Genomic DNA, 13917 nt, shown 5'->3' on the forward strand with positions numbered 1-13917 from the left:
AACAAAAGAGCAACAATATATAAGTGCAAATGTACCACAGTTACAGTTGAGTGTAGCATTTGACTCGAATTTATACGCGAGATGTGACTGGAATTTGTTCCCTGTCTACAAACAAAGTGCCAAAAGTTCAGGTGACGTCACCATCCACAGCCGCACGCGACGCTGCTGCCTGCCGACGTGGCGCGAGCTCGAGCTCGAGCGGAAGGGTTGCACGAGCGCGACTGTCAGCAGAACTGGTAAGAAGGGATGAGCCTATGAATTAACTTTATTCCAGAAGAAATAACACTCGTGTTATGTTTGCCTATGTGTATTTTGCATTTCAGCGTTATGCTTGTATATATAGAGTAACTTTCATTTTTCGCGTTTGTTGTTATTCTTTGGTATCTAACGTTAGTTATTTAGGTGAAATACGTTTGCACTGTCGCCTTTGACGTGCTCGCAGGGTATTTTAAAAACACTTTAACATTCTTCAGATAAATAAGTTACAATAAAAAAGACAAATATAACGGGAAAACGAATAAACGATTTGTAAGCAAACATGGGCGTTTGATTTTAGCTAACGTTATTATAAATGCAGTCTTTAAGGCATCATAAAACTGCATGCGTCTTATTGTTTAGAAACTGTAACGTGTAACCTGAGGTTTATAATCTGCTTTATATACAGTTTCTGTCTGTGTGTATTCATTTACTGAACGTCTATTTACAAACTAAAGTTTGAATGTGGCTGTACGTTTCTAAAATAACCGCTAGATGGCGCTGCAATCCGCATTAAACAAAGGCGCTTGATAGCGCGGCACCATTCAGGGACAGCGCTGGTGCTCTTTAATGTGTCTGAATGCTGTTCTGTCAAAGCTTTTCTGTTCACACACACGTACAATACGGTTTCACTGATGGTATATTCAAGATATGTATTAATAATAATAATAATCACAAGCGTTGTGGGTTTTTATAGCTACAGAGATGATGAATAGTTGCTAAACCCAAATCTAAAACTAACCATAACACAAAACTTTTGACATGATTAGATTAAAAACATCAAATATGATTTAGGTGAATTATAAGCCTTACTTGCACATGTATGTGTGTATTCACATTATGTCGGAAGCTATAGTGTATTTGACCAACCTGACTGCAAATCTTTCTTATTGAAATGCCAGAAATCAAAATATCCCAAAGAAATCCTAATGAAATTCCTGGTGTAATTTGGAAGCAATGTATTGAAAAATTAATCCACTAAAACTTAAATAAGATCCTGCTAGGTTAAAAGAAAAAAAAAAATCAGATTTTCTCGATCAAATTGTTTTTGATCCTTTTAGGATTGATTCCAAATTATTATAGAAATTATATTAGCAACCCATTAGCATTACTCTCCTAAATAATACCCTGTTATTTTGTATGCACTACAACAAGCCAATTTATATCTGCATTTTTGAGAAATGAGTCTCTCTGAGCAACATATTTTTATAATGTGACTTGATATTTCACAAGAGCAACATCATTTTTTCTTTTCACTGTTTTCCTAATCATCTGTGTCACTGCTCGATTTTTGTTTATTTTGCAAACCTTAGTCAGAGCTCAACTGTCTAGTCAGAAGTTAGTTTGTTGTCAATCACAGCCAGTCATGGCCAGCTGTTTGCATTGCCTGTCATTACACTGTCTTTGTTTATCTATTTTTTATCAGAGCACCATGTCGCAAGATGAGACCGTGGAAGACCTCATTACAAAACCTCCCCCTTCCCTCCAGCCGACTGCCTCTGATGAAACTGCCACCGTAGCTGCAGCCAATACAGATGAAGTCCCGTCTATATCACAACTCTCACTAGACACATTGGCCCCTGACGTAACCAATGCGGCTGCAGAAGAGCACAGTACAACCAAAGGTGTTGAAGAGATGCAGGTCCACCCATCAGAAGAAAAACCTGAGGGTCAGGTGACTGAATGTGTGGATTTGGTGAGCTTGGATCCAGATGTTACACAGGAAGAAGCACAGGGAACAGAGGTACTTTTAATAGGGTTGATCTGTGTCTGCGCCATGTAACAAAATCCATAACATATTTTTTTTGTGTGTATTTTGTGATTGTTCTTTGGCTGTGTGGATGTTATTAGCCCCTGGATGAGTCTAAATCTAAAGGCTGGAGTAGTTGGGGCTCCTGGGGGAAGTCACTTCTGACCACTGCTACATCCACTGTGGGTAAGTCACCATAGTAAACCATACAGTAGATCCTACCACAGTTAACTGTTAGATAACACTGTCACAGAGAGAGTATCTATCTATCTATCTATCTATCTATCTATCTATCTTTCTTCACATTTCAAATGTTCATGTAACACAGATCAAATTTTGTTGCATGCATGTACAGTAAACAGCAAGAATACATATGAGATTAAATTTTTTCTCATCCACTTTGAGGCACGTAACCACAAAGTTTCTAAATTTTATATAAAAATATTGTACCTTTCAAAAGTTTAGTTGATAATGAGTTGATTTGAGTCATATTTGATCAAAAATACAGTAAAAACAGTAATATTGTGAAATATTATTACAATTTAAAGTAATGTTTTTCTGTTTTAAAGGGGTCATATGATGCGATTTCAATTTTTCCTTTCTCTTTGAAGTGTTACAAGCTCTTGGTGCATAAAGAAGATCTGTAAAGTTGCAAAGAACAAAATAATGTTCTTTTTAGCAGCATTTTTTACCCCTTTAATATATTTTAAAAAGTACTTTATTCCTGTGATGGCAAAACTGAATTTTCATCAGCCATTACTTTAATCTTCAGTGGCACTTGAGAAATCATTACTTCATTACAAAACTTCAGAAATTATTACAATATGCTGTTGATTTGGTGCTCGGTATTATGAATGTGCAAAATAGTTGGTCTGTTTAATGTTTTTGTGGAAACAGTGATACTATTTTTTTTTAATAATTATTTTATTTATAGAAAGTTCAGCATTTTTAAAATTAAAAATATTTTATAACATTATAATTGTATTTACTGTTACTTTTGATTAATTTAATGCATCCTTGCAGAATAAAAGTATTAATTTCTTTACAAAAAAAATCTTACTGATCCCAAACTTTTGAACAGTAGAGTCTTTTTTGTATTTTGTAATGGTCTCCAATGATCAGTTTTGTTATTCATGCAGTCAGTAGAACCAAGATGAAGCGATTTATAGTGCATTACTGTATGCACACTTTCTTTATATATATATATATATATAATTATATCATTCCTTCATTCGTTCATGTATTTATTTATTTAATTATTTTTTGGGGTGTGTGAGACACAAAAAAACAAAGAGACTGTGGTGACTTACAGCACATCATAAGTTGCATACAGAACAAGTACTTGCAAAACAATGTTATATTAGTTGCCATTAATATAAAAACACATGTGAGGCATAATACTAAGACCTAACTTCTAAATGCAGAAAGTGCTATTGTCAGCTCATTGTGTCATAGTAGATATTATTGTAAACACAGTTGTGTGAATGTAAACTATCAGAACAATAGATCAGTGTCAATATCTGTTCTATGCATTAGCCCTTGCAGGCAAATGCAGCCCTAAAGTTGAGTGTTTTTCTATCTTTTGATTGTGTCTAGGTCAAGGGTTAAGCTCCGTAAAAGAGAAAGCAGGTGTGGCATTACGAATCCGTCAGAGCTCATCATGTGAGGAGGCAGAAGAGGCTCATGAGCATTCTGGGCCAGAGACGGCAGAACATGTTCATTCAGAGGAGGTGCACAGAGGAGTCCTGTCAACCATCAGCAGCGCGGTTCAAAACACTGTGAGTCTGCACATGTATAACACACATCATTAGCCGTACCGTGATTTACCATGATCACTGACATGTAACAAAATCAGCCGCTACACTTGATGAATCTGGAGAGGCATTTGAGATAGTAATAAGTCTCGGCTGATCGCTTGTGATCGAATCACCTAAGATGAATGAATGTTTCTTGTCCCTTCATCGTAGAAACGAATTAATTTTTCTCCCTCTTGCTTTATCAGGGAAAGTCAGTAATAACAGGAGGCCTTGATGCTTTGGAGTTCATTGGAAAGAAGACCATGAATGTCTTGGCAGAGAGTGATCCAGGTTTTAAAAAGACCAAAATACTGATGCAGAGAACTGTCTCTCTGTCTCAGGTAAGATGGTCAACAAATGCTCAAATAATAGTTTTCACCATGATTATTGGGTGCTGTTACCCAGCAGAGTGCCTACAACCGCCTTACCTCGGATACTAGAAGATACAGTGGTTTTGTTGGAAAATTCTGCCATATTTTCAGTGTATGTTTGTGTATGTGCTTATGTCTGCAGATGTTAAAAGAAGCGAAGGAAAAGGAGAGAGAGAGACTGAGCAGTCAAATGGTCACAGACCCAACCGCCCACTATGGGATCTTGTTTGATGATTACCAAGGCTTGTCTCATCTTGAGGCACTGGAGATACTTTCCAATGAGAGTGAAGGGAGGGTTAGTAACACACACCATTTGCATTTACCCATAATACATTTTACAGGTTTATTTTGCACGAATGATCGACTGATTGTACAGTTATCCAATTATTACACAGTTACTTATCAAATAAATAAACAAATGCACATGAAATATTAATATGAATTTAAATGTGTGAAGAAAAAGACCACTGAGTGATACTATTGACATGAAACTAGCATAAACCAACCTTGTCCAAGTCTGTGGTCAGGCATTTTTGTTTTCAGCAAGGATGCATTAAATTCATCAAAAGTGACAACAAAGTCTTAATGTGTTAAAAAAATTCTGTTCAAAAATAAATGATCTTCATTTGGGCAGCAACTTCAGTTTCTTCAGTTTGAGAGTAACTGTTTTCAACATTGATGGTAGTAATAGGATATGTTTCTTGAGCACCAAATCATGATATTAGAATGATTTCTGAAGGATCATGTGACACTGAAGACTAGAGTACTGGTTGCAGAAAAGGCAGCTTTGCCATCACAGGAATAAATTACATTTTAGAGTTTAAATGCTAATAATATTTCAGAATATTACTTTTTACTGTATTTTTGATCAAATAAATGCAGCATATCTAATAAGTCAGACATGAAATCCTTCTCCTTTTCTTCTTTTCATCATGTATCTCTCCTCATTTCAGGTGCAGGAATTCTTGTCCACTTTGGAGGAGGAAGATTTGGAAGTTATGAAGAAGGAGCTGATTGCAATTAAAGAGATCTTCATCACTCACGATGAGGAGGAACCTGATGCTGCCTCAGGGGAAAACGGTGAACTTTATTCACAAATTCAGTGTTCCACTCCTCTCTGTGAGTCTTCAAATGCCAAAACATATTTAGACAAATCCAGATCACAGTCAAATCCAGACCACAATCAAGATACTGTGCTAGATAAATCTATATTACAATTTATGCATTAATGTAGATTAATCAAGATAAAACGTCACATTCACACCTTTATTTTTAAAATCCAATCATAGACTTTGTGTTAAAATGAATAATAAATAATTATTATGGCTGTGAAATGATTTTGTAGTCTATAATTCTGGTTGAAATTACTAAGTATTGGAAAACCTAATATTAGCACATCTCAATGAACAAACATTGATTTGATATGACAGGTGACTCAGTCAGAGCACTATAAATATTTCAGTCCTCCACATTTTTGCCCTTGGGTATTAAATTTACGTGATCTGTGTGTTTCAGCTGCTGATGGAGAGGAGTTTGTCAGTGTTCTTACTGAGCTGCTCTTTGAGCTCCATGTTGCTGCAACTCCAGACAAACTGAACAAAGTACAGCCACACATACACACACTGCATACCTAAATGTGTACCTGCACTCTCCAACACACACACATATGTTATTCACAAGCATAAACACTAATTATACAGTGTGCCCTGCAGGCCCGTATAAAAGCTCATGATTGGGTGCGAGAAGTGGAGCAATCCCGGGAAGATGTCAAGAATGTAACAGAGGAATTAAAGGAAGAGAGCTCCACCACTTGCCCTGCTCCAGAAAAGGAGGAAAATAAAGAAGAAGAAAAGAAAGAGAAGGGAGAAGAGGGAGAGAATAAGGAAAATAGTGCAAAGGACGGAAACTCGGATGCTGTTAAGGTGAGAAATGTCTTCAGTGTGTTATCACATCTTAACCATATAAATATATATATATATATATATATATATATATATTTGTTTTCTTTCTTTCAAAAAATATTTGCAATAATTACTTATTTATTTTTTAATAATTATTAAATATTATATAAATAAATAATTATTTGATTATTTTTTAAAAGAATCTTATGTTCACCACGGCTGCATTTATTTGATTAAAAATACAGTAAAAACAGTAATATTGTGAAAAAATATTACAATCTAAAATAACTGTTTTAATTCTATTTTAATCTATTTTAAAATATATTTTATTCCCGTGATGGCAAGGCTGAATTATCAGCAGCCATTACTCCAGTCTTCAGTGTCACATGATCCTTCAGAAATCATTCCAATATTCTGTGTATAAATGTTTATTTAAATGTGTCTTTTTGTGTGTATAGAAAGTATATGTGTCATCAGTGGGCAGTCTTGCTGAGGTGACCGCTCGTAGTATAGAACAGCTACACAAAGTGACTGAGTTGATTTTACACGGACAAGAGCTGGAGAAGCCAGCCAGCCAACAGGCCAGTGTACTGGTCAGGTGAGTTCCTTGGCCATTTCCATAAGACGTTATTAGACCAATCTTTTTATTAGCTGTTTAGTGACTGTTGAGTATGCTCAGGTTAACCAGTGCCATGTGTAAGGAGGTCAGATGCCTGGCCCGAAAGTTCTCGGACACATTACTGGCTGCAGGGGTGAGTCTGACTGACCTGTGCTCAGTTCATTCTGAAAACATTATTGATGACATAACTGATCCCATTTAATTTCTTAATGCACGTTCATAGTCTTATTCTGTCAAATGCTGTTACACATGTTGTTATCATTTAACTAAAACTATTAAAAATCAGTTTCGTTAATTGAAATGTATTTGTGATTTAAAATATAGATACTGTTATACTATTATATATAAAAGGTGTATACTGTTGCTTTTAATAAAAATTATAAAATTTTTGTGCTGAAGTTTAGAATTAACATTTTTCAGTTTTTTTGTCTCTCTCTTTTTTGACCCTATAGAGTCAGAGAAAAGCAGAAGTAGTAAATCCTCTAGTGGACAGTGTGATGCTGGAGGTAAAACTGAATGTGATATTTTTTTTCATAATGCAGTTGACAAATGAGGAGACTGCGATAGGGGACTTGATGATGCTAATTATAATGACTGTAGTTATGATAATGATGACCCTTCATCACTACACTGTGTGTCTTGTTTCCTCAGGGGTGTAATAGCACTACCTACATTCACAATGCATTCCAGCTGCTGTTGCCTGTTCTTCAGGTCTCACACATCCAGACCAGCAGAACTGCGGCCAAGCCAGCCCCAGAAGCAGCATCCACAGAGTAGTGCCTGTATTCTGTTTGTGTGTGTTTCTGTCTGTATCTGTGTTTTGTGTTTAGGTATGTTGCTTCAGTATGAGAGCTTACACCAAAAAGTGCAATTCTAGTCTATATATAGACTCTTACAATGAGATAATTAGGAAAATAAGATTGAAACTCCTAACTTATTTAGGAAGCTGCTTATGTATTTTTTTTTTTTTTTTTTTAAGTTACTTTACAAAAAATGAAGATTATTAATCATGTGTTGTATTGTCTGAGCAGATTTGGAGGTCTGCCACTACCATTCACTTTAATTAATCAATCACTCATACACCATTACCAGTTTTTGTTTTGAATAAAATTAACCAAGATCTATGGTAATAGTATAATCTGTAATATAAATAATAGGAAACTAAAGACTGAAATTCTCAGTACTGTTGTGTTTTTATTCAGCATCTGTTGTGAAAATATTCTCAGCACCAGTTACAAATCTCTGTACATTTTAAGATGACGTGAAGAAAAAAAGTGCATTATGGAAACATGAGTATTACTTTAATAGCCACAGGAGCTTAAGACTGGTGTTGTATAATTATGAAATCACATTAGTGTTGCCATGCTGCTTGCTAAATGGATGTTGGAGAACCATGGTTTATGTCTTCAGCCTAGTCACAGAAATCTTCCCTCATTTTTTTTCAGCATTGGGCAAACAGATTTTGTTGAGACTGTGTGTGACATAACACTATACTGTGATGCATATTCCTGTAGTGAAGATAACGCTAAGACTGTCAATTGCAGATCTGTGGAAGAAACCTACAAAAGCAGCTTTTAAACACACACAAAGACGCAATACAACAACAACTTTTAGAAATGTTTACAGATGAGGCACTCTTAGTTAATAATGTTGGGCAGTGCATATATTGAAAGCTGGAAGATGAGTGCACGGAAGATGAACTTATATGAGTTTGGTTTGTGCAGAATGTTTAAACATCAGGGATGTTAATCTTTCCAGTTAGGAATCATAAGTGATTATGAATCAGTTTTACATGCTTTGGTGCTAATGAATGTGACAACAGGTGCACTGGAGAGGCAGCAGCAAGATGACCCCCATAAAGGGAATGGTTTTGTAGGTGGTGGCCACAGACACCTGCTCTCTCCTTATAATTCCTGACTGATCCATTGTGTTGATTTTCTGGAGCAGTGTATATTGCTTGGTCACTATGGTTGTGTCCAAGCGATGGGGTTGTAGAACAGGATACTTGTTTAATTCATTATCAGTTCTAGAACTCCTAACGTCACTTACAGACACTTTAACATGATGTTTATCTACGGAGAAAGCATGATGAAGTTATCTGGCCTCTGTCGTGTTGTAAACAAATATATTTTCTGTTTTAATAAAGTGCCTCTGCTCTCTTAGATTTAAAGGGTTAAAGCTCCCCATCTTCTTCATGACCAGAACATGAAAAGTTGCTTCTATGATGCAGGTAAGCTAGACATGGAAAAAAGAGAATGGAGAAGGGTGTAAAGTGACAAACACTTCAAATGAATGCTTCTGAACAGCTTAGCTCATTAATGAGACATTAAAGAAACATGGTCACTTACTTGGTGGTTCACAGTGGCCCTGTGCTGCCAGATGTTGGAGCTGATGTGATTTTTTAAAAACTCTTATTAAAAATGTATCTAGTAGAATTCCATAACCATGGCAACATCAGACTGCCAGGAGGCCATCTGTAGAGTAATTTATTCTGCCCGGAGCAACATGCTGGCATCAAAGATACCGATCATCATCAATGTGACTGGATGAGATATTATGCAAGATTCAAAGACTGTTTCAGGCTATACTGATAAAGAACTAGTAGTGACATCAAAATACTAAGAGTATATACCATCATCAAACATCAGAAAGTGTTACATCAGCCGACGAATGAGGAAATCAGAGTGGACATCTTTTTGAAGTATTAGTTTGCTTTCTTAAGTCTCCACTTACATTGAATTTAAAGCATACAAATGCTATGTTTAATATTCTAAACACATGGAATGCTTGGGGGTTTTGACTTTTGGAGCATTTTTTAATCCAAAATAATAAATTAGTTCTATTATAAAGAGGAAAACCATACTAATATTTATTTACAATTTTCATTTTTATGTAGATACATTTACCTTCCTTTGTTACAGAGGCATTACATTGCTCATCTTCCTCATCTTCAGTTTGCTCTTCTTCATCTAGTGAGGTCTCTGGAAACAAGTCAATTTTTGTCAAAATATTTCAAGTGAGTCATATAGTGTAATCAGACAAAACAAAAATCAAGTGGCACATCATACAATCAATTTCTCTCTCTAACTAAAGTTAACCTGTATGTAAGATCATTTACAGCAAAATTTGATTATAATTTGTGTCTATTGGAATATGTTTATTCAATGCTAGTCATCTGAAAGTAGGCTCTATTGTGTTTGTATTTTGATTTGTTTATTGAAAGAATATGTAAATGTGTCCCATTCATACCTGTGATCTCATAGATTGGTGACAAACCTAAAACATCAGAGACAATTAAAAAAAATTACACACACATACCATAGGCCTAAGGGAATATACAAATATGCTGTATAGGAAACCAGATGTTATATACTGGATGCAACTACCTACGCAGTACATACACATACTGTTTTTGATGTGATAGTGGGTGTGTGTAATAGTTAAACTCAAACTTCTTCCAGGGAACAGAAAATAATTATTCATTGCAGAATGTCTGCTATTTCATTTAATAAAAGTGAATGGTGACCACAGCCCATAAAATGGCACACAAAGCTATCATATGGCTCCAGAAGAGTCACATGTGTGCTTTTTATGTCTCTTTTGAAGCTTGCCATTCTCTGAACCCCATTCACTTTCATTATATGGAAATGAAGTGGCATGAACATTCGCACAAACTTATTTATTTATATCCCACAGAAGGAAGTCAAACTGGTTGGAACAGCATGAGGTGAGTAAATGATGACAGAATTTTCATCACGAGTGTCATCATTAAATTGCTCCAAGACCTAATCTGTTTGCCTGAGTTGCTTTTCGGGAGTTTGCCACCATTACAGACACTTCACCTTTAATTATTGTACTCTGCCACACTGTATAAAATAAATATCCGATAACTTCTCTTGTATGTGAGGTCAGCTACCTTCAGAAGGTTTTCTGGGAAAGTGTAGATTGAGAGTTAGTGGTCTGGAGAATTTCTATTCGAGTAAGGAAACTCAGTGCTAGGTAAAGATGTAAGGGTTGCATTGTGATAAAGCACAGATCTCTTCTGGGTAAAAAGAGTGCAGTATGATAGAACAGGTTGTTTGTTTACCTTCTGTTCTGTTCCCCATTGACGATTTCTCAGAGAATACATCACCATCTGTAGAGATGAAGGAGATTGAAATCTATCAACCTTCCTTCTATCAGTTCCCTTGATCCAGTTCTATTTTTGAACATGGTATTACCATGGTTTTGGGGTCATGCTCCATGGTAATATCATGGTATATCATGGCTGCTTTGAAATAATCTATATTGTGTGTAAAGCGCTAAATAAAAGTAACTTGACTTGACCAAGTCTTTGAAGATCCTTGGAGGACCATTTAAATATGTGACAATCACTCAGTGCCATGGTACCATTGTACCTGATATGGTACTTTTTTTGTCATTTATTTATTTACACAAATGAAGAATGATTGTTTAACAAGGACACTTGCTTACCACTTATGCTGCACGTTGCTATGGACACAGCAAGGACAGCACTCATTACTGAAAGTAAAAATGAGAGAATTGATTAGCACAATTATAGAAAAACTTTGCAGCTCTATACTTGCCAGTGTCACTCACAATTTTCTTTTTGCTTACTGAGCTCTTTGAGCTGATGTCCACGGGCTGAAACTGGCACAGATGCAACCAAACGGGACTTTCCTAAAGTGAGAAGACCAAAATGAGATCCACACAGCATTCTCAATTATATTGTAATTATGGATTCCAAGTCGAAAATGTCTGTTGGGCCTGACTAGATTTGTTTTGTAGAAGTGATACTCACGTTTTCTGCTCTTAAAGATCAGGTTGCCCACACTCAATAGGGTTACCACAACCACAGTCAGTACCAGAGCCAACCACACCGAAGTAATCACACACCACCGGTCATCTAACAACAAGAAAAGTGAAGGACAATAGCAACAGAATACTTAAAAGAGAGTGCAGCGTAACATACATGAATGAAACATGAAGAAAAAATACAGCATGTTTACAATACTTAAACACCAGGTGCACCAAGTTTACACTATCCCCTTGTCTTGCCAAGTTCATTTTACACGTACATTAACTCAAATAATCTTGTATGAGTCTGGAAGTATGCTGTCTGAAAGGATTTGTGGTTTCGGATAAGTCAAACACTGAGTAGACTGGCTTGATGTTTTGCTATACTATATCAAAAGTTAGGTTGAATTATGAAGTCCTGCTGTCTCCTTCCATGCCTGAATCAATAGACAGGATAAAAGACAGACCCAGCTCTCCTTCAGAAGGAATTTATGAGGGATGTGGAGAGACTTGGGTGAGAATGAATCACAGTGTAGAAGTATGTGTTGGGGAAAAAAAAATATATTTGATACATATTGTAAAAATATGTTGTAATGGCTGAAATTAAAATATTTTCCAAATGATTTATTCTAATTTATAAAAATGTAAAAAAATGAATCATGGGTCTTGTAATTTTCATTAAAAAAATTAAGGTGATAATTAAAAATAGTGTGTATATTTCATTAAAGAAATTGTGGTTCAGTGTTGTATAGAAAATATTGAGGACTTTTTACTAATAAAACCAAGAGATGTGTTTTCCTCATTTTTTTAAAGGAAACTTAAGCAGTTTTGAGGCTTGAATTGAGGAACTGATTAAACTAAAAAAAATGAAGGAAAGAATTATTAATGTTTAATGTTCAGTTATGTTTGACATTTGAAAGAGTTTGAAGTTACATTGAAGTTTTCATTGTGCAGTGCAATCGTTACCATTGTGCAGAAGTGTAGAGCTTATGGTTATGGCTACTACTTCTCTAAGGCATTAAGCCTTGTTCAATGAGCAGTAGCTTTGCTAGTGCAGTATTTTCCAGTATTGCTCAAGTATTTTCCTACTTGAGCTGGTTGGCTGTATACAGTCTTTTAAATGTAAAAAATAACTCAAAGTCAAATACAAACAGGCTTCACTCAAAATCACAGACTTTTGAGAATCAATTTAAAATAATTGAGCACATTTCACTAATTATATTAAATTCATTGTGTCATAGATTAATTAATTTAGAATGATTTTACATTATTTATTCAGGTAGATTCCATTAAAAAAATCAAGCCTTAAAAACTACTCAAAAATATTATGTGGAATATTGTTACCATAATTTTTTTAAGTAGATAGCTTGTTCCATTTTTTACAGTGTATTATTCACATTACACTCTGTTTGTCCTTGAATCAGTTCTTATTATCAGTTCTTATTTGTGACACTGGAGCACAAAACCAGTCATAAGTAGCACAGGTATATTTGTAGCAATAGTCAACAAAATATTGTATGGGTCAAAATTATCGATTTTTCTTTAATGCCAAAAATCATTAGGATATTAAGTAAAGATCATGTTCCATTAAGATATTTTGTAATATATATCAAAACTTAATTTTTGATTAGTAATATGCATTGCTAAGAACTTCATTTGGACAACTTTAAAGAACCATACATCAATGGAAAGCTTATTTATTCAGCTTTCAGTTGAAGTATAAATCTCGATTTAAAGGGGTTTAAGGTTAAAAAAACACATTATGTTCCACATACTGTACATTATTGTTTCTCCTCTATGCCCTGCCTTTCTGAAACACGTAGATTTTTACAAAGCTCATCGGTCTGAAAAGTGAGGTGTGCTGTGATTGGCCAGCTATCCAGTGCGTTGTGATTGGCCGAATACCTCAAGCGTGTGACGGAAATGTTACGCCCCTTACCATATTGTGATGCCTTGTCCCAGCCGGAGCGGCGAGAAAACAACATTAAAACCCATTATAAACGAGGCATTTGCTGCATCCAGTGGGGACATAATTACGGATTATAATGACTTATACTGTCTTTTTATGCGTTGCATCGCGCCACGTAAACATAAAACCATGTCTGCATTTGTGATCGGAGAAATGACAAACAACAAGCCCTACTCTACACTGCCCAAAAAACTCGCTTTAAATATAAAAACTCTTTAAATATAAAAAACGTACTTACACTACTCTCCCAGGTTCAGGAAATAGTCCTCCATAAAATGCGCAGCACACATCTGAATAGTTGGGTTGAAGTGTTCTGGAACAGTGTTGACAGTGTTGTTTAACCACTGATTTCTAGTCGTGTCCTCTTTTGGAAGACCAAACAAAGTAGTTTGGCTTTTTTGGCTTTCCACAGCGTCACACACGGCGGCCTAGAGTGAGCGGCGGCGGCCTAGAGTGAGC

General features: G+C 35.6%; 2 protein-coding genes across 3 annotated transcripts in view; one reads left to right on the top strand and one right to left on the bottom strand.

Annotated features, from left to right (window-relative positions):
* Positions 1 to 37: 37 nt before the first annotated feature.
* Positions 38 to 7866, top strand: LOC107656378 (protein NOXP20-like). 2 transcript variants are annotated; one of them, XM_016444196.1, is made up of 13 exons: positions 38 to 236; positions 1682 to 1999; positions 2107 to 2191; positions 3602 to 3783; positions 4008 to 4142; positions 4315 to 4467; positions 5126 to 5291; positions 5688 to 5773; positions 5885 to 6094; positions 6532 to 6671; positions 6753 to 6825; positions 7145 to 7198; positions 7344 to 7866. In XM_016444196.1, the coding sequence occupies exons 2-13, from the start codon at positions 1688 to 1690 to the stop codon at positions 7467 to 7469; spliced, it is 1722 nt and encodes a 573-aa protein (XP_016299682.1). In that variant the 5' UTR covers positions 38 to 236; positions 1682 to 1687; the 3' UTR covers positions 7470 to 7866. The 2 variants fall into 2 exon arrangements, with proteins under 2 accessions (XP_016299682.1, XP_016299694.1); XM_016444208.1 differs by having other exon boundaries at positions 5126 to 5252.
* Positions 7867 to 8865: 999 nt separating this feature from the next.
* LOC107656778 (uncharacterized) overlaps positions 8866 to 13917 on the bottom strand; it is a 17208-nt gene continuing 12156 nt past the window's right edge. Inside the window, exons 6-13 of the mRNA XM_016444723.1 lie at positions 11494 to 11598; positions 11292 to 11372; positions 11166 to 11213; positions 10584 to 10622; positions 9942 to 9968; positions 9612 to 9673; positions 9041 to 9080; positions 8866 to 8927 (exon numbers count right to left, since the gene is read on the bottom strand). Coding sequence (XP_016300209.1) covers positions 8866 to 8927; positions 9041 to 9080; positions 9612 to 9673; positions 9942 to 9968; positions 10584 to 10622; positions 11166 to 11213; positions 11292 to 11372; positions 11494 to 11598 — 464 coding nt within the window. The remainder of the gene's footprint in view (positions 8928 to 9040; positions 9081 to 9611; positions 9674 to 9941; positions 9969 to 10583; positions 10623 to 11165; positions 11214 to 11291; positions 11373 to 11493; positions 11599 to 13917) is intronic.

The sequence above is a fragment of the Sinocyclocheilus anshuiensis genome, unplaced genomic scaffold (assembly GCF_001515605.1).
Source record: "Sinocyclocheilus anshuiensis isolate Anshui unplaced genomic scaffold, SAMN03320099.WGS_v1.1 scaffold85, whole genome shotgun sequence".
In the NCBI taxonomy this organism is placed as follows: Eukaryota; Metazoa; Chordata; class Actinopteri; order Cypriniformes; family Cyprinidae; genus Sinocyclocheilus; species Sinocyclocheilus anshuiensis.

What these genes read in the sequence shown, in the direction of transcription:
- LOC107656378 (XM_016444196.1), top strand. Translation starts at nt 1,688, where the DNA reads ATGTCGCAAGATGAGACCGTGGAAGACCTCATTACAAAACCTCCCCCT. An exon ending in GAACTGTCTCTCTGTCTCAG is followed by an intron (nt 4,143 to 4,314) that starts GTAAGATGGTCA and finishes TTATGTCTGCAG; the next exon opens with ATGTTAAAAGAAGCGAAGGA. An exon ending in ACACATTACTGGCTGCAGGG is followed by an intron (nt 6,826 to 7,144) that starts GTGAGTCTGACT and finishes TTGACCCTATAG; the next exon opens with AGTCAGAGAAAAGCAGAAGT.